At 35.0% G+C, this 19,576-nt stretch overlaps 1 protein-coding gene across 10 annotated transcripts in view; it reads right to left on the bottom strand.

Annotated features, from left to right (window-relative positions):
- Window positions 1-19,576, bottom strand: part of RYR2 (ryanodine receptor 2) — a 377,449-nt gene that overhangs the window by 14,410 nt on the left and 343,463 nt on the right. For all 10 annotated transcript variants that reach the window (XM_088161537.1, XM_088161539.1, XM_088161542.1 and 7 more), the window contains 11 exons: window positions 18,498-18,626; window positions 17,055-17,159; window positions 13,808-13,889; window positions 11,623-12,926; window positions 11,138-11,202; window positions 9,167-9,314; window positions 7,630-7,716; window positions 6,587-6,808; window positions 4,357-4,487; window positions 3,730-3,772; window positions 1,532-1,665 (listed from right to left, as the gene is read on the bottom strand). In XM_088161537.1, coding sequence (XP_088017663.1) covers window positions 1,532-1,665; window positions 3,730-3,772; window positions 4,357-4,487; window positions 6,587-6,808; window positions 7,630-7,716; window positions 9,167-9,314; window positions 11,138-11,202; window positions 11,623-12,926; window positions 13,808-13,889; window positions 17,055-17,159; window positions 18,498-18,626 — 2,450 coding nt within the window. The remainder of the gene's footprint in view (window positions 1-1,531; window positions 1,666-3,729; window positions 3,773-4,356; window positions 4,488-6,586; window positions 6,809-7,629; window positions 7,717-9,166; window positions 9,315-11,137; window positions 11,203-11,622; window positions 12,927-13,807; window positions 13,890-17,054; window positions 17,160-18,497; window positions 18,627-19,576) is intronic.

Below are 19,576 nucleotides of genomic sequence, written 5' to 3'. Positions count from 1 at the left end.
ACATGTTTAAGTTTTAGTAGCTTCATTAGTATTCATTTTTGAAACTTTTAAAAAGTGGATAAATGTATCTTCCTGAAGAGAAGAGATATTTTTTAATGTGGCTGGTTCTGCAAATTTTTATAATAGTTTTTTTATTTTCCTGCAACATATTAATCTGTTATGAGTATGAAATGATTCCTCCAGGGAGAACATGAAAGACGGATGAGGTCATAATTTTCTTTAACTGTATATAACATGGAGGAGATAATAGAGATGTTAAAAAAAAAAAAAAACAGGCATCCTTCAGACATGATTCTTAAACTAAATTGTACATCAGCCTCCTCCATCTGCTTCATTCTGGTCCGTTTTTTCAAGATTATTCAGAGAAACATTATTTAAATGTTTTTCCCCTCATACGATATGAGCACACAGGGAAGGGAAAGTACTTTTATTTTGTTTTTATACCAATAATAAAAGTAGTAGGTTGTTTTTTTAAACTCAATCATGGGTCCTACTGTAATCCAACAAGAGCAAAACAGCATAGAAGAAAGCATTCCGAAAAGTATTTCTGCCATAGCATTAAATTTTGTTTAGTACTGAAATGCCACAGAGTCCTTGGGCCTTTACACTGCAGCTGATTGATTGCTCAGACAGACTCCTGGTTTATTAACATTCATCTTTTATAAAGATGGATAAAAGAGCCATCCTTACAAAATCAGCTCTTGCTTCAATGCAATTCTAATCTACCAGTAGTCTCACTGCCTACATCTCATAATCCTTGCACACTCATAGATAAAATGTTGCTTTTAGAGGAAACTTTAAATAAACCCTTACATCAGAATCTCTATAGCATTAAAGTTCCACCTGCTAAAATACGTTCTCTCTAGTTGAATACCTTTTTTATAATGCAGAACTGGAAAAAAGTTGGGTCTTTTTTTTTTTTTTTTTTTTTCAGTGCTTTATAAAAGCTGAGGATGCCCCTGTCCTACAAAGGAGAATTTAATACTCTGAATGAATAGGGGCTTTTCTTTATTTTGGCCCCCAAATGACAAACAAATGCATAGTTTAGGAAAAAGAAATTACAAAAGGATGTGAAGATTAATCATTTGATTCCCAGATTTTACTGGACACTAGCACTTAAATTTATTCCATCATTTTTTTATAACCAGAACACATATTGCCATTTTTGCCCATTCTTTCCAACAGAACTGAACTGAGAACTTGAAAAGGAGATTCCAGCCCAGCTGCAATGACACTATCAAAAGAGTGGGAATGTGATGTGTTCAAGCAGCTGTTCACTAAACTAAATCTTCATACATAAAAAACTAGAGGAATCCTGCATACACATTGTCTATAATTAAATAAATCTACTGTATCATTCAACATAACAATTGATTTCTTATGCAAATATACATAAATGAGCAACAGATGTTTTGTCTAAATGACAAACCTTGAACACTTGATTTTAACTTACAAAAAAAACCCAACAAAATAATAAAAGAAAAAGAAACAAACAAAAAACCCCAATCACAAACTGTAGGCAAATACTTACACAGCAGAAAAGGAGCTATCCTTCTTTGGTTTCTTCTTTTCTCGAGCATCACTAAAATCAAGAGCAGCTTTGTCCATTCCTAATAATTCACTGATCCTGTCACGGCCATAGAACTCACCATATTTATCCATAACCTACAGTTTGAAGGAATATTCAAAAATATTCATCAGTGGGGTAGATCAGCAGTTATTTGGCCTGGATGTGAAGACAAGAGGTTTAACATACAAGGAGTCTGAAAATAGTGCTTCATAACTATGGATGACATTGTGATCAGAAATTCTTGAACACAGAGTTACAGCAAAATATTTTCAGTGAATTCAAACTAGCCCCTCTTTCTTACAAAATCTAACATGTTTCATAAGTAATTTTGCTGGAAATAAACATTTAATTGCTTTCATTCTGACTGAACACACAGCTCCTTCTTAAATATTATCTGTCTCTTCTCATTTTAAAAAGAATAGTCAAAGAAATACAAATTTTTCCATAACAAGATCATATCTCAGTGACTACTGTAGGTGAGGAGGTATTTTGCCAGCTTTCTAATAGGAAATGTTTTAAATATTTATTGATATTTTTGCAGATTTTTACAGAAGCCTTTTTTGTAACAAGTCTGAAAACAGTGCTTCGTGATATGGATTATTTTGTAGACTGGAGATAAAATACAAATATATATAAAAGAAGACATTCATTGCAAAATAGTGTACTTGAAGGCATTTAAATCATACAGCACAGTTCCTCAGCCAAAGCTAAGGTACTAAATCTTCCACACAACATACTCTCTTCCTTTTGATTTGACCCTTCCTTGACCAACTACATCTACAGAAGCAATGTAAAATTTTATTTTCTTTCTCAAGTACTCTGTGAAAGCTACTGCTTTCCCTTTGCTTAGACAGACAGGTAGAAATCTGTATATAACAACCTAAAATATGAAAAAAATCACATTTTCCATAGCAAAATGAATACACAATTCAAAGGAATCTTTTTGGTCAGGTTGACCTAAGACTGTTATAAAGCAGAAGAGCTAAGAGTACTGACATATTTTCAAAAGTATGATACAAGATTGACATTAAAGCGTGAAGAGGGTAAATCTGATCCAATGACATGCACACCCTCTTTTTCAATTTTGACCAAACACCCTAAAAAGATTATTTTGCTATAAGCTATTGTACAAACATTAGATTTATTTCTTAAGAGCAAACTGAGATAACATTTAAAATAGCATTTGTAAGAAATGAGCTTCTGCAGTCCCTGCTTAGACAGGACTATTTTTGAGAGAACATTAGCTTATGCAATAAAAGCTCACCTGCACACCCACAAAGGAGCCCAGGGACACAATGCTTGGGGGAGAGTACAAAGAATACCTTGCATAGCTAGTCCCAGGGCCATCAAAGGCCCATTTCCTCAAGCCCAGAGGACTACAGGGGCACAGTGGCAGGCAGCAACTCAAACTATTGATTCACAGTGAATCTGCCTGGTCCCTCCCAGGGAGGTCCCAGGAGAGCCTCAGACCCAAATCTGAAAACCATCAAAATGAGCCACAGGTAAAAACTCCCCAGATCACCTGTCAGACTAAGAGGATTACTGCCAAGGGATGCATACACTATGCATCCCATAAACGGCATGTTATTGGATCTTACAGAGAGAAAACAAAGATGGAGAAAGGGATGGATTTAGGTGACTTGGGGAAGAAAAACTATGGGAAAATAGAGAGGTAAGGGACAAAAAAGGCCAGTGCATGTATATACCTTTTAGGTAGTTACAGTTGCCTGATTGTGTCCTGTGTCTAAATATTTCAATCTGTCCTGTCTTCCTATTAATTACTTTTTAACCTTCTATTGTTTGAGGGACACTGTTCTTCATGTATGGAGGAGAATACATAAATATAGATGAGATATTTTATGTAATTTGCATTATATGTAAGAGCACACACAAGATTCTTCATGTAATTTCATTAATGTACTTGAATTCATGCTTTTATACAAAATCTGTATGTAGAAAATGTTTGAAATATATTAAAAATAGTTCTAAGAATGTGGTAAGAAATTCTGTGTATTTTAAAATTGTAAATATGTAAATTTACACTGAATGCAAGCTATATTTCAAGGAAGTGTAGTTGTCCACATTCATCCAAACATGAATAGAAGTATGCATTAGAATTTTATTTTAACCTCATAAACCTTTTTAAAAATAAGCCTTACCTTTCTTTTCACAAACTTGTCCCAATAGTTATTTGGAAAAGACCTGAAAAACACAGATAAACGAGATTACATTTTAAACAAATATATACTGATTCTGTTTCTAAGAGTCTCTATGTGGTGTCTATCACCAGTTAGTCACTTGTGAACCCTCTGGAGTGAGAGTTGCCAAATGGTGTTCAGCCTACCATGTAAATGTGAGAAGTACAGCAAAGCCAAAGCCTGCAGACAGGATTCTAGAGCAGATACATCCCACACACAGTCCCACCAGGCAGAGAAACAGAAATTCAAATATGTGATGCAAAGCACAGCTCACTCTTGAATTGACAGCAATGCACAACCATCATCACTGTCCTTGCCAAAACAAACTCATCCTGTTTCTTTTTTTTTATGAAGAGAAATAATTTTAAGGCAAAAATTTGGGAATGCATAAGATTAAACAGTAATAGTAAAAATTATAGTAAACATTAGCCCTGCAGGTGCCTGAAAATTTTGTATAACCTTACAAGAAATATATCTCTAATAATTGTTTATTTCAGACAAGATGGATTATAAGTATGTAATTGTGGAAAGAGAGGAACGATTAATTACTTGCAGGGCTATAAGGAGACAGGGTAAGTAAAAACTCACTGTGTGTTGATTACAAGTCTATCCCACTGTCCCTTAATATCATCTTCTGATGGCTGCTCAGTTATATATAGCCCATCGAATTCCAATTTCCTTGCCACTTCCTTTTCTCTCTTAAAAATAACCAGTGGAACCTGCAGTTGAAAGAAAATACAGGAATAATGTAAAATGCATTGATATGTCTGCAAACTTTAAGAAAAGCTGGTTGATTTGAAGAAATAAGTATCAAAACTGAAGAAAGCAAAAATACTACTTGAAAAAATTAAAAGGCTTAGCAATTCCTCAGAACACAGAAAAGGAATTGATACATTTAGGATTTGGTCATTCTGAATCATTTAACTACAGGTTACTAAACAGCTGTAAAAAGATGGTCAAAACACCTGAAGAGGGATCCTTCAAATAAAAAGTTTCTCAGTTTTTTCAGTTTTTCAGTGCTATGAAAGGATTAGAGGTAGTCAAGTGAAAGAGAGCTAAAATATTTTCTTAATTCTTAGAAATTCTAGTTCCAAATATTATTTTGGGATGACATTTTTGGATTTCATTTTGATACCCAGAGATGTTAGAGGCTCCTGTTATTTGTTAAAGAATTTGTTTTTGAGGTTTTGCAGTGGGAAACAAAGTGTTTTGCTGAAAAGAGCAGAGACTAAGCAACAAAAAAAGAATTGCTAGCAGCTGAGACACCTAGCCAGGCTTTACCTACAACTCCCTTTCATCAGCTGGATGAGTTCAAAAGTACATTTCAAGAAAGCAGATGTAAATAATGATCCAAGTTAAGAGGATTTTTTCTAAGAAATCTGTTACCAAAGAAAAAGTAAACTCTACTCTTTCCTGGAACTATTTCACAGATCCCCAAAATGTACCTACCTTGACTGTAATAGTAGTCAAGAGTATACTGAAACAGTAATAATGAAAATCAAGACTACTCAAGCAACATGTTGATTACATTAGATACAATAAAAAAAGAGTTCCAACACTATTTTCAGACAGTTAAATAAGACAAATGTAATAGATTTCATGCTAAGCAATATTTAGAAGCAAACCTATCAAACAGAGGCCTGCAGTTTGGAAGATTTTGGACTTAAAGATCCCGAAATAGAGACTGAAACCATATTTGGATCATATTTTGGTTTCAGAAATGGAAAAACGGCAATTAATTAAGATAAAATTGTCTCATTCGCCTTTCTAATAATCCTATGTTTCTTCCTACTAGTTTCTTCCTTCTAGTCAAGGAATAAATGTTTAAAAAAAAAGTAGCATAAAAATTCATAGTAGAAACAAAAAAAAAGTATGAGATGGGAGAAGAAAACATCTCAAAACCCAGAAACCTAAGCTTTCATGCTGCATGGCAACCAATGCAACAAAAAAATAGTTTCATATCTATTGACCTGTAGGGATACTTAGAGATGAAAATCAACATTAAAAGTAGTAATACAATGAACATTTCCTTGACCTACAAATGCAGATTGGTTCTTTTAGCACAGAACAAATTATTAGCCATTAAAAGAGAAGAAGAAAAATATTAAGGATCATATAAGACCTTAATAAAGGTATAAGAACAAATGAGCAGCTGGGTCTTATCAAGGGTCTATTTAATTGAGCACTATCCTGCACTTTGACTTACAGCTTTTGCCCTGGAAGTGTGTAGAAATGGGGGAAGTACATGTACTTCTCCCAGATCCAGAGATTGATGACATTTGGTTTTCTTCAACCACAATCAGCATTTCACAAATGGAAGTGGCATCTTTAGCTTTCACATCCCTAACAGAGATCTTCTCCAATATATTCCCTTAAAAGTTGCTTAGGCTCCTGCTAAAACACTACCATCAGAGTTTGTGTGTAGGAACAGCAGGCATTTTATAGAGTCACAATACACAGCAGCAGTGCAAAATCCTGCAATCTTTCCAAATGACCTAATTGACAGACCAGTAATGCAGCATCTAAAACTGTCATCTGCTTTATGGGAGTTCACACTCAGCCTTCGACAGTCACAAGCAGCTTCTGAAGCAAGTTACTGCTGTAGCTGTCTGACTGACAGCAAATCAAACTCTGTCCTACAGCTTCCTGAATAGACATGTCACCTAACATAACTTTCTGTGTACATTACACTAACAAAACAGATTTCTTTACACGGTGCCCCAACCTGCTTAATCAGGTTGATTTTGTTCTAAATCAGAACACTAGAAAGATAAAAAAACCTTTAGACCTATAAAAAAAGAGGCAATTTTTTTCTTACTTTCAAACAATAATACCCTATGATGCAAAAGAATGAGATGACTGTGTGTAGGATGGCCAAAATCCTCAGTGTGGGCTCCATGTAGCCACTGCTTTCTTCCAAGACATAATGCACTGCAATGACCCTCTCATCATCATCGCTTTCCAGGATGTTCAACTTGGTACTTTCACCATCAGATACCACAGGAAGCTCCTTTTCTTCTGTCACAGCAGATGTGGAGACCTGTTTAAAACACTTAATGTTACAGCTGTATTCCTTTGATAGGAGCTTTACAACACTGCAAGCTAAGTTGTTGAGCTGACAAAACGATACCAAGGAAAATATAACTGTAAAGAAACTTTAAAGACAGAAATTTTTTTGCATAAAAATGTCCACAAGGAATACCTCAGGAACACCTTTTTGTCTTACTACACCAGTCTGTAATAATGTGCTTTTTCTATCCCTTTTTTTCACTGTCTGTCCATGTTAACAAATTGGTCCATGTAAAGACTTCAAATTCAAGAAAGGGCACAGCCCTCTTAGAAGAAGCCCTGACAGTAGTCTTTATTATCACAGCTCTCTGCCAGAAAATGATTTTAAGTCCAAAGACTCTAGATTTGCATTAATGATACTAGAAGTCTTGACAAAATCAGTGATACTCTAGGCAGCTTAAAATGATGTGACTCCTGGCTGTACACACCCTTTCAGGAGAGCATAATGGCACTGGAAAACATCTCAACTGACACGGATTAGTTTAAGTTACCTATGAAGGCTCAGCTTGGCTGGTTCACTCTACTGGGAAATGGAGCATCTGAGGCAAGGGTGTGCCTCTCAGCCTGCTGCCTTTGTCCCAGCTCAATGCTCTGTCAATAGCTATTTGTGTACTGGAAGCCTGTTTTTACTTCACACAAACATTTCAGCTGTCACCGTGTTAGATTTCTGAAGCGGTAGGATGAAGCAGTAATTTAACCTGTTAGGCTAGGCAGTTTTACCATAGCACATTGACTACAAAACCCAGATGTTTTCCAGGTGCAACCTGAAAAGTAGTATTTTGAGAAATTTACCTTATAGAAAAGAAGGATAAAGTTGATGGCAAAAGCAACAAATAATGCCAACATCCTCATGTTGTAAAAGTTTCGTGCAAAATAATTCTGAAAAGAGAACAGAACACAAATATACTTTGCCTAATAAGGATGCAACCATCATTGGTAAGTTGCTGCTGAGATATTTTTTTCCCCCTTATGGAACTTTTTAATAGAATCATAAATATTAAAAAAAAAAAACCAAACTAACAAATATTTTGAATGATGAACAAGTTCTCTTCTACTCCATATGTGCAACAATGAATAAAGGACCTTTCGTTTCACTCCATTCACAAAGGATGAAGGATTTATAATTGCCTCTTACATATTTTTCATTGTCCTCTCAATATACTTGGAGACAACACAGAGACTTCACAATGTAAGAGTAATGTATTCATACAGAAGTCTCTATCTTCCCTGTAGTTCAACATTCACACATATAACAAATTTCTACTTTTACAAAAAAACCCCAAATCCCTGCATATAAGTTTATCTTAAATATTTTCTATTCTGAAATCAACTGCATTTTTACCAGGCCAGCAAAAATGCATGTGTGACCTGAGTTCCATGGATAGAAAGCTTTTCTGACATTTTGACACTATGAAAAGGACTGCAGAAATGTACCTTTTCCCTTTCTGACAACTCACAAATCTTTACAGCACACATTTTGAATGCTTTAACACTCCAGCAGGAATTCTGCCATTTTTCTGCCCTAATCATAGATGGCTATTAGTGAAATATAAAGTGAGACTATTAGAAAAAAATTAAGCTAAATTCAAATGATTGCAATGTGACTAGCCTAAAAATGTATCTCGGTTCAAAAGCCAAATTTAAACATTTAATTTCTCAGTACGATTTTTACTGCAGTTTTGTAGTTTAGCTACGTTCTCATGCTAGAAGTAGGCCATCTCTACACAATCATATACTATTTACATAGTACAAGTGTATTTATTTTTACTTTGCATTTCACTCTGATATTTTACTGAGAGACCCTCAGATGCAGTTTTGCATTTTCATTAAATCTAAAAAATTTTCTTTTGAAAAGCTTGACAAATACTAACTTGCTATTTGACAAAAAAAATAATCTGTAACATAGTTTCTTATTCGCTTCAGGTTAAGCATTGTATCTTAGTTGAATCTTTTTATAGGACAGCTTGGAATTTCTCCAAGGTGTCTCTCAAGGAAGGAGAAATACTACTGTCACACTAGCTACTGTAAAAATTCAGGAATTTTACTCCCAGAAAAATGCATGGATGTTTTACAATGATGCACAGGCATCTCTGAATGTCTAGGTTTGGGACAATAATAGTCCTCCTAATTATTAATATCTTGTATACTAAGTTTTTTGTGTGTTTCTTTTCTCTAACATTCCCATTATATCATTGCTTCATATCCTTTTTATGGACAATGGTGGATAGAAAAATGAGGTCCAGCAGATGCTATTTGTCTTTACATTGTTAGAATATGGTGGTACATGTCCCTGCCAACAGCTAAACACACAAGCTAGAGAACAACTTACAAGAAGCTTCTGCTGGTATGCAATGATATTCTTCCAGAAAACTGATTCTTGAACTTCTGGTTCTCCGTATCTGTGCGTATGCAGTTGTCTTAATTTCTGTTTCCCTTTGTCTTCCTTGGTTTTCTCTTCTTTTTCTCCATCTTCTCCTCTTAGGATACAAATGAAGGCGAAATAATATGTCAAATTAATAAAACTGATAAATTAAAAGCATACTCTGAAATAGGATATTGCATCTTTTAATGAGGCTCAAGTAGCCATGACTCGTGTAGTTCCTGCACATGACAAACATCCCTCTTCAATCCAAAGTGCTGGCAAAGGTGACAGTCTGGTTAAGGCTACAGATGAACTTACTGGCTTTGCACGCTGAAGTGGAAATGCTACCTGGTGGAGGTAGGTAATCAAATATCTGCCAACCTTGCTATCAGAGGTTCTTCATGACTGTGCAGCTGATTCTTGTGGTGGCAAAATGTATGTAAGCTGACAGCTCTATGTCTGCAAGCTAATAGCTCTATGTCTGCATGAGTGCCTACATGTTTAACTACTCCCCTCCAACCTCATGCACTTAAACAATCTAGGTGTCACAAAGGCTGCAGAAATCTTGGGCTCTTCTTGCCCTTACAAGTCAAATCTCAAGTTTGAAATTCTTCATTTCGGCCCACCTGATGAAGTCATAAGTACTTACTCCAGGAGGAGATGAAGTAAGATTTTGTCAGCATCTGGTGTGTGGGTATCACCCTGCTGTCTCATCAGAGAAAGCCATGGGCTGCCTTCTCCAAACACATGATCTAAAGAACTGTGAATTTTCTTAGAAGTTAATGTGAACTGTCAGCATAATAGATGAAAAGATCACAGAAGTCCATTTGAAGCAAAACTAGAGTGAGAGGCAACTTCTAAACTACATTATTTATTTCTCTGTTCCTATCTACAAACAGAATGACTGATGTCCAAAGCTGACTCCTTTTCCTAGAAGACATTTGATAAACTTTCACTTGAAAGTTTGTCATGTAAGGAGTAGCTTCAGGCCAGCTAATAGTGCCAGACACTGTACTCCTGGCAGAGAAAACAGGTATTGCTGCAACTCATGCAGTCAAGCGGAGCAATCAACAGTGAATGACCTTCAAAAGTCAGGAAGACTCTCTCTCATAAAGTTATAGTGGCCAAGTTAGAAATTTACTGCACTGGTTGAGAAGAGTTTTTGTCACAGACAAGTGCTTGTCATCCCAGAAGATCAGTAATCATTAGAGTCTGAGACTAAGGGATTTTCTTAGAATTTTGACAGTGATAAATCAGCTGCAGAAACTGTACAAAAAATGTACATTTAACAGGAACCATAAAATACAGGGATGGAGGGCCACAGTTTTCACTGGTTAAAACCAAGCACTATATTTTGCTTTCCACTATTATTATTCTGAGGTAATGGCATTAACATTAGATTTTAACATGTCTTAAAAGGGTTTAAATTATCATTGATCAAATCTCTTCTTAAAGATGTGAGAATACTCTGTAATTCATTAAAATTGTACTGGAATGTTAAGGTTTTGCAAAATGCAAATAACTCAAAACCTGTCATAGCAAATGGGAGAGGGTAAAGCAGATCAGTCCCTACCACTGATGGACAGTAAGCAGGTCTTTAGAAATAAGGTGCTCTTACAAAGTTTTCAAGAATTTTTTCCTAGCTTTAAGATTTGCCAAGAAAAAAAATAATCAATCAAGCACATTCTAAAAAAAATTAAATGGACATTACAAAAGATGCTTCTGGAAGAGATAAATTCATAGAATCAGACTGGTGCTTATTACATGGCATTTCCTTGCAAATGTGCACAGATGAGGATTGTTAAAAAAACACCCCAACATAATTGGAATGTGAATGGACAGAAAATTAAAAGTAAAGAAGTACAAATGAACTTGAGTTTTTTTTCAGTGAAACAAAACAATTTTTTTTGTAGGATCAGAGGCTAAAGTATTACATACTCAGCTTTTTCAGGTTCTGATTTTGTTTCTTCTTTCTCTTCCTTTTCATCTTCTTTAACCTTCTCCTACAGAAAACCAGGATTAAAATTGTGTGTAAAAATTCTTATACAGTACAGAGTTAGTTAAAAGAATACCTAGAATGTAGACTGTTAGGGTTTTTTTTGTTGTTGTTGTTTTTAGTTAAACAATGGAAAACCTGAAAAAAATATGATAATTCAATTTATAGTAATGAAGATAGGCAATTTAACATTCAAGTTAGTGGCATCAGAAATAGTAAACACCAAAAATTATACATGTAAATTATGTAAATTTACTTGTACTGTAAATTATAAATTTATATTTATACATATAATTATACAAGTAAATTATACACTTTAAAAAAAAAGTCAGAAAACCCAGAAACACGAAGATGCAAGTTTTATTTCAAGACTACATTTAATATATGAAAGAGAGAAATATCTATCAGGTACAGAAGAGAGGATTACCTGGATTTTTTCCTGTACTTCGGGCATTGGGGCTAAGGAAGGAGTGCTTAGTAAATCACTCAAACCAGCATTTGGATTGTGAGGGATCAATTTATACTGTCCACCTTCTCGTTTCAAATCCAAACCAAATATATCTGAGAGCAGATCACTCTCTTCTGTTAAAGTCTGCAGATCCGTCAAGTCTTCCGCAGGCAATGCAGCTTCTGTTGGTTTCCTCTCCCCTTCTTCTTCTTCCCCACGCACCTCATCCTGAGTGGGATCTGGCATGTTAGCCAACAGTTCAGCCACCTTGATTTTCTTGGCTCCTTCTACAAGGCTTCCTCCAAGCAGCAAACTGCATATGATGCGAAAAAAGCCCCGGACAACACTGCAAGCAAAATGTAGTAAGCCCACCAATATGCTCCAGTAGGAAGAAAACAAAGCCATGACCATGTCCTTCATGGTCATTTTCTTCACTTTTTTCATTTGTTTCTTTAGACTCTTCATGCTGAGCATTTTCATAAGAGTCATTAAATTATACTTGAGAGCTACTAAAGCTGACTTCATGGTCACGAGAGAGAAGAAACCCATTCTAGGATCTTCTTCCTCAGGATTATCTTTCTCATTCTCCTCCTTATTAGCTGACCTTTCGTTCAGATCTGACTCAGAAATCTGGGCAGCCAGTTGCATTTCAAAGATGGTATCCTCACAGAAGTTAACAAAAAGCTCCATCTTTTCTTTCTCCCCACCTTCATTTACAACATCAAATATAAACTGTCTCTTTGACTCTTTTACCTGAGGTTTTTCCCACTGAGTCCGACTTGACTCACTTATTTCAAAATAAACTCGCTCAATGCGCTTTGCGCTGCCCATGATTTCTATACGTCCGAGGAAAGGCTGAAAGTAGTTCAGCACACTCTCTGAGAGCTCAAGGAAAGTCTGCAAGCGCGTGTCATGGGGCATGTGTTCTGACAGGTTGGTCAGGAGAACAGCGACATTGAAACCAATGTCTTTTGCCGGCTCATGAAATCGTTTCACAAACTCCTCGTAGTCCAAAGTCTCATTCTCATCTGTTTCAGCACATGACAGCAGAAACTCAGTTTCAGACTGAGTGTAGTGCTTATGGCTTTCCATTGCCCTGTGAAAATCCCTTTTCGAAATTATCCCTTTACCATCAGGGTCATATTCTTTGAATGCATCAGAGGAAGTCAAATCTTTCAATTTTAAGAACATATCAAAAAACTTCAGAATCATCTCCACATTGTTCGATGATTCCACAAGCATATCGACCATCTGCTTTCCAATAGTTCCATTCACAACATTACCTAGAGGTGATGACAGGATATTAGAGATAATGTCAGCAAATATTTTGGCAAAGAAAAGTGAATTATAATGATTAGTGAAGCAATCAAAGAGTAAGAATGATAAATTATTGGATAACACACTTACATGAGAAAGCTATCTATGAAATCTGAAGTCTTTTACTATTAACTTTACCCTAAGACTTGGAAAAAATGTGACTAAGTATTTGCCATTACAGAAAGGAAGACTTAACAAGGCCTGTAGAGAGAGAACATATATTTAATACAGTACTAAAAGTGGGGTAGCATATTATAAATTTCACTATAGTGGAGCATAGACAGATCTAGGGTCACTAGCTCACCATTATCTAGATGAGCAGCTCAGTAGGTTCCTTACAGAGCACAGCCTAAAGAATTTACTTTGCTATTCAGGAACCTTCTATGAGCCTAAAGCCTGGGGAATCGTAATTTCAGGACCTTGAATATAGTCACTAGATGAATTAACTTGTTCTTTATGGGTAAGACCACTACCAAAATAAATGCAATGTATTAAGGTTGTTAATAAAATGACTGACAACTGGTTTTGTCCCCAGAACTCCGGATTTCAACTTAAATAGTAAAAGCCTTTTCATCGAAACCAGAAGATAAGTCAAGTTCATGGAAAAAAACCCAAACTTCTGCTAGCTGTGGATTTTATAAAGTTCTGGCATTCAGAATTAATATAACCTATTCACTACCCTACCTAAATCTCACATTCACTTTCAGTCCTGAAAGATCTTCTCACATCTGAGACATGAAAGTTAAAAATGCAAAGAAATATAGAGCATTATCTCTCAAATTAAGAAAACTGCAAATGTAAAAACTTTCCTAGAACAACTGCAAAAGAGGTTACACATTTTGACTACCTTCCAGCATTGACAGCAACATGACAACCATATCTTTCTGAAGATCCATTAATTCCTTCAATAGTTCAATTTGACTGGAATCCTAAATAACAAAGACAGTATAAAAATACAAATTATATATTGATTTCTTTTATACTGACTTATTTATGTGCATGCATATTTCACCTTATAAAAAGCAGACTTAGAAATAAAGAAGCTAGAAGTGTCAAAAACGGTGAAAATATACTTAATTGCTTAACTCCTCCTAGTATATTTACACTATCATCTGTTTAGAAAGAGTAATTTAATAAAGACAAAACTGAATGTGATAAAAGTTTTAAAGCAATAACTGGGTATGTCAAGGTCACAGACGATGTTTCTGTAATGTTTCCTGTCAGCTAAGATATTGTCACTTTTGGTGTAGTCAAGTATACAGCTATGGAAAATTGTAAAAACAGCTATAGCAGTAGCACATGGAGCTCAAATTATAACACGATTTTAAATGAGCAATTTCATTATAGGCCACTGAACATTTTGGAAGGAAAAAGAAAAGCTGAAACGAAATGTTAAAATATTTATTAATAAAGTTCCATTAGTAAATCCTTAGACATGCATTAAATGGATTTTTTTTTAGCCACCTCTCATCTCATTAGGTTTACCGAGTTTACTATGTCTCTTGCCTGGAGTCTATCTGGATCGAATTATTCAAGGACCTAATTTCTTCATCAGTGGCACACTGTTGCATCATGCCATTGACCACAAATACTTGAGTAGTGCTGGACTGGAGTGGGTGGTACAACAAACTCAAGGTACTTTATGGCTTTATGGTACTTTATGGCTGTGGCAGGATGCTTTGCCCTGATAAAGCTACTGGTGGCACCACAGTGTAATTTGTAGTGTTGAATATGCTGAATGGCTGGCCTGGCTTACCATCTTTAAAAACAAATCAGTCCATTTGAAGTCAGATTTGACAGATAAGCTGCTAAACTGACCTAGAGCCCTAGGACTGTCAGCCAAATTCCTTCCACTATAAAAATCCCAGGCCACTTTCATACAGTTAGATTCTTCCACAAACTTGAAATATATGGCATTTCTCCTGCGGATTTGGGACACCTCTCCACAGTTACTTCCCAAGGATTGAGAGAAAGAGGAAGAAGTACACCACAAAAAGGAGTGTGGTGAGATTCATCAACCTCTAGATAATGTTTCCTCTGCTAGCTTGAATATAATTGCTTTAACAGAATTGCTTTCATATAGTGCACTTTGACATATGGTGTTATAGTTGATCAGTGGTTTTAGCTTTTATACTGTGTAGTAAGTAATTCTGCTTAAGATCTGTCTGTTCACTTTTCTTAATAAGTAACTCATCTTTTATAAATTTATCTGATCTTCCATCATTAAAACTTGCAGGACAGTGATTTAATCACACCTCTGAAATTCCTTAAATTTAAACTGTTAACAGAATCTGAAGCTAAGGGTTTACTTTCCTTTAAACCCCTTTGTGTGAAGGTGTTTAAATGCAAAAATGAGTTCTTTCCATTTTTCAGACTCAAATAAAAGGTTTTTATAATAAACTTTGCCTAAAACACTCACTCCACCCTCAACAATGACAATTTGGATCTTGGACTGAAAACAGCATAATTTGGAAATAACAAGATTTTTAAATGATTTGCTCTCTAAGTTTTCACTACAAAACTTTTAACTACAAAAGTTATCTACAACCTGGATGATCTTTGTTTATTTGGACTAAAAATTGTACTTTCCTCTTCTATCTTAGATTCTTAAGTAGTATTACCGTTATCACATTGTTACTTCCTGGAGAAATAAAATACAACAAACAAACAAACAAAAACAAGAACAAAAAAACCCTACAAAACAGAAACAAAACTGTGATTTAATTTTGCTCCTGTTAAAATCTTGCTTCAAATGTTCTCCAAAAGTGCTCTGGAAACTCAGAATTGTAAACAAAACCCATATATTTAGCCTAGGCAGGCCATTCTAACAGAGAAAAGCCATATGGTAACTCCTTATAACTCCACTTAGTCACACCCAACACTTTTGAAAACTGATATTTTAACAGCATCTGAAAAAGTTTTTAATATATTCTTGTAATAAATATTAACAAATAAAAGAGCCCATGTCTATTCTAGTATTTCCTCCTAGGCCCCAAAAGGAGTTTCCAAAAGTCAAAAGCTTGATCTCCAAGCAAGAGAAAGACACCATCACTATTTATAGGGATGCATTTGGAACGATATGCTGGGAGTAGACTGTGTTTCTGTCATGCCATAGAACATCACAAGTAAATCCACACTCCCGTTGTGCAAAGCTGCTGGGCTATCTTTGAAGCAGCGGGATGAGTACCATTATTGTCTAGATTCAGTAATCAAAGATGCTGTGAAGCCACTCTGGGCACAGCTGAGCCTATAAACTTGTCATTACTGTAAAAGCAAATCTTGCCAATAGCCACATCCTATTTCATAATCAACACAGAGCTACCATGTGTTTGACTCCTGTCAGTAACTACTTAAATACCTCTTTCCAGTTTGCCTTAGTGGAACAGGAAGAAAGCACAATAGCCTTCACTGTGGCCTATCCAAACCAAATACTGACTATTTAAAAATTCCTAAAATAGCAAAGCTGTTTCAAAACAAATGTGTAATTATGTTAAAAATTTATGAAGTTGAAACATGCACTGTTTAAGGATAGGACTCCTTGCACCTAATTTTTACACTCTAAATAACTGTCTGTGCCAGTCCCCTTCACTATTTCTACAGCTTATGAAATGAGTACTCACATGCGAAAGAAATTCACCCATTATAAGATTTGACTACTCTCTACTAAGAGTGAAAAAGGGTTTAGATGCAGACGTGTGTTGGACTAGGGTTTAATAATGGTGAACTAGGATTCAGTGCAGCAGCCATCAGTGAACATGATGGGTCCTGCATAAAAGGAAACTGCAGAAAACACCGTGAGAGAATTTTTGTCCAAAAGACAAGAACTGAGAGTTCTTTCTGAGTATCAGTGATATCCTTTGTTTGCAGTTTGATCTGATCTGCTTTGTACCTGTGGCCAGTGATCCAATTACAGGCTGCTACTCACACCCACTCTAGTTTTGCAATTTATTCACTCAATTTTATTGTATTCTATCATCTCTGTCTTTTATTTTCCCCACCATCTGTTGTTATTAATGACTCAAACATATTAACGTTTATTTCTCTTTTACAAAAAACTAGTAACTTATAAAGGAAATAGTAAAACAAAAACATACCTGAGACAGCTTCATCTGCATGTGGGCAAACACATGAAGGAAACCAACTACAGCATCCCACAGCCTGCTGTGTGCCAGACTTTGCTGATTCCCAGTACATGGCCCCTTTTGTTCAGGCAACAAACAATCAAAAAAGAAAACCAAAGTTTTTTTTTGCAAGAAATTCAACAAAAACAGGAAGAAATACACATTAGTGCATAGCTTAGGGCTGTCCTTTAGAAACTGCTATGAAATATTAAACATACCTAGAATTATGTATTTAATCAGACCACTGACTGAAAACAATGCCTGCTCCTAAAAACCATTCTGCCTGCTTTAGCCAAGCCTCAATATACTAATTCAGAACCCCAAAGCGTGCATCTGTTTGCAACTTTAAACAATAAATGCTGAAGGGGTACAAATATTCAAGCTGTTTCTTCCTTATGTAGTTCTGTAAATTAGGAAAAACCTTAGATAAGGTTAAATGTAAAATTCACATAAGGGATTAGAGAATCAGTTTCCTTATTTTTCCCCCAGCATATTGTAGAGCACAGTGCTAAAAAATACTTAAAGAAAATTCTAACTTCAGAAAAACAGGACCATAAAAGCTTTTTAAGCCTCAAAGGATAACAAATAAAATCTCTACCAGATAAAAATCCTACTTGTGATTTGAGAAATATGTATACATCAAATATATTTAAACAAATGCATATAAGTTATCTCTTCTCATTTTCATTCAGTGCTATTCTATCATATTTTGCCTCATGAAATATAACATATTATTTTCACAACACCAGTGTAATAGACATCAAACAGTGTAATGAGATCCTCTCTAACCCACTTATTAGATGTAGAATCAAATTCTAATATTGTAAACTTACTTACATAAGTAATTAATACAGAACTAAATGACACTGAATTCTTTAGATATCCTGGAAGAGCTGCTATATTTCTATTTTGACAGAGTTGATTCCAATCTCATTTATTCCTGAGTCCACCTCAAGTGCACCTCTACAATTCTCAAGATAAAGTGTGAATTCACCATTTGAAACATAGCATTGTTGCCTTAAAACAATCTAATTCCTGATGGAAAATACTATCTAATGTTATAATGACTAAATAGCAACAGTGATCTGCACTGAAATTAGTTTTCTCAGTGGATTAAAGGTAAAGGCCTTAGCAGTCAAAAATTATAAAAAAAACTCTATGACCTTACATAGATGATTATTTATTAATAATTGTAAACTTTAATAAATTGATAAGATTGGAAAACAGTAGTGACAGGTGTATATACATGTATTTGAACGTTTTGCTTCATACATAAACGAATAGACTAAAATAATGTTGAAGAATAAATACATCTATATTATATTTCTATGTTATATCTAGCTATTTTATATTCTCATGCCAAAGGTATGATTAATTCTCTTTCAAGTTCATAACATTCTAATGAAATTAATTTACCTGGATATACTCTGTGAGAGTATTGAAAACTTGTTTTGCAACCTGGATGGCTTTGGAAAAATTTCGTTGTCCTTGTTCATCAATAACATCCTTCCCAGAATAATACCAATAGAAATCACTGATGGATTCCTAAAGAAAAAACAGTTGTGAGAAGCACAAAGAGATTTTGTGGCCAAACTGGCTCTAACTGGATATTCATCAATATAAGAAAAAGAGTATTTGACAGTTCCAGTTCTGAAAATTACTTAGTTTATAAAGTCTTCAGATGAACCACCCAATGATTCTCAAGTACTACTTAAAGAACTATAGTTTCATCTCAATGGACTCAATAGGAAAACAAACACAAGGAAAGAAAGAACTTAAATAGCCCACAGCAAACCTCAAAATAAAATAAATTAAAATTAGATTAGTTGGTATCTGATCTTAGAAATAAAACCACCTGCATTCTGAAAAGGAGTGCTCAGTAGTACTGCCACGCTGCATGCTGTTCATTAAACAATGTCTCTTTATAGTGCTCGACACCTAGCCAATAGTGGGAGCAAATGTTGCTTTGTGTGCACAATTCCTCTCTCCAAAGGCGAGCTTATTAAATTTTCAACAAAGCAAGCAATGGAATGAAATGTCTCTACATCTTCTACAGAATGCATAAAAATAGAAAGCAATGTTGATAGCAGCAGCAGTGTAAACAAAAAAAGAAAAGGAATTTTCAAAGTCTGGAATTCTCAGAGCAAATAAATGAATCGCTAAAGGGAACTTAACTAGATAAATAGTTTTTTTAAAAAAACATGAAATAATATTATCACATATATATTATCACATGCAGTGATTTTCAGAAAGAATTATAGGTAAAAATTAGGAACATTTATCACAAAATACGTTTTCACACAATCACAGGCTGCAATCTGGAAACAAAGTACATTTCTTTCATTACCTTCTACTGCCTTGTGACAATGAAAGGTTTTAATATTAAAAAGATTTGGGACATAATTAAAAATAGATGATCAAAAGGGTTTTAAATCTAGCCTTCTGCAGTTCTTTTCTTTTTGCCTTTTTTCCCCCCTCCTTAGAAAATGCGCTGT

Source organism: Sturnus vulgaris, chromosome 3, assembly GCF_052056855.1.
Source record: "Sturnus vulgaris isolate bStuVul1 chromosome 3, bStuVul1.hap1, whole genome shotgun sequence".
NCBI classification, from domain to species: Eukaryota; Metazoa; Chordata; class Aves; order Passeriformes; family Sturnidae; genus Sturnus; species Sturnus vulgaris.
The sequence above is the reverse complement of the archived record's forward strand: the minus strand, read 5'-3'. Positions and strand labels throughout refer to the sequence as shown.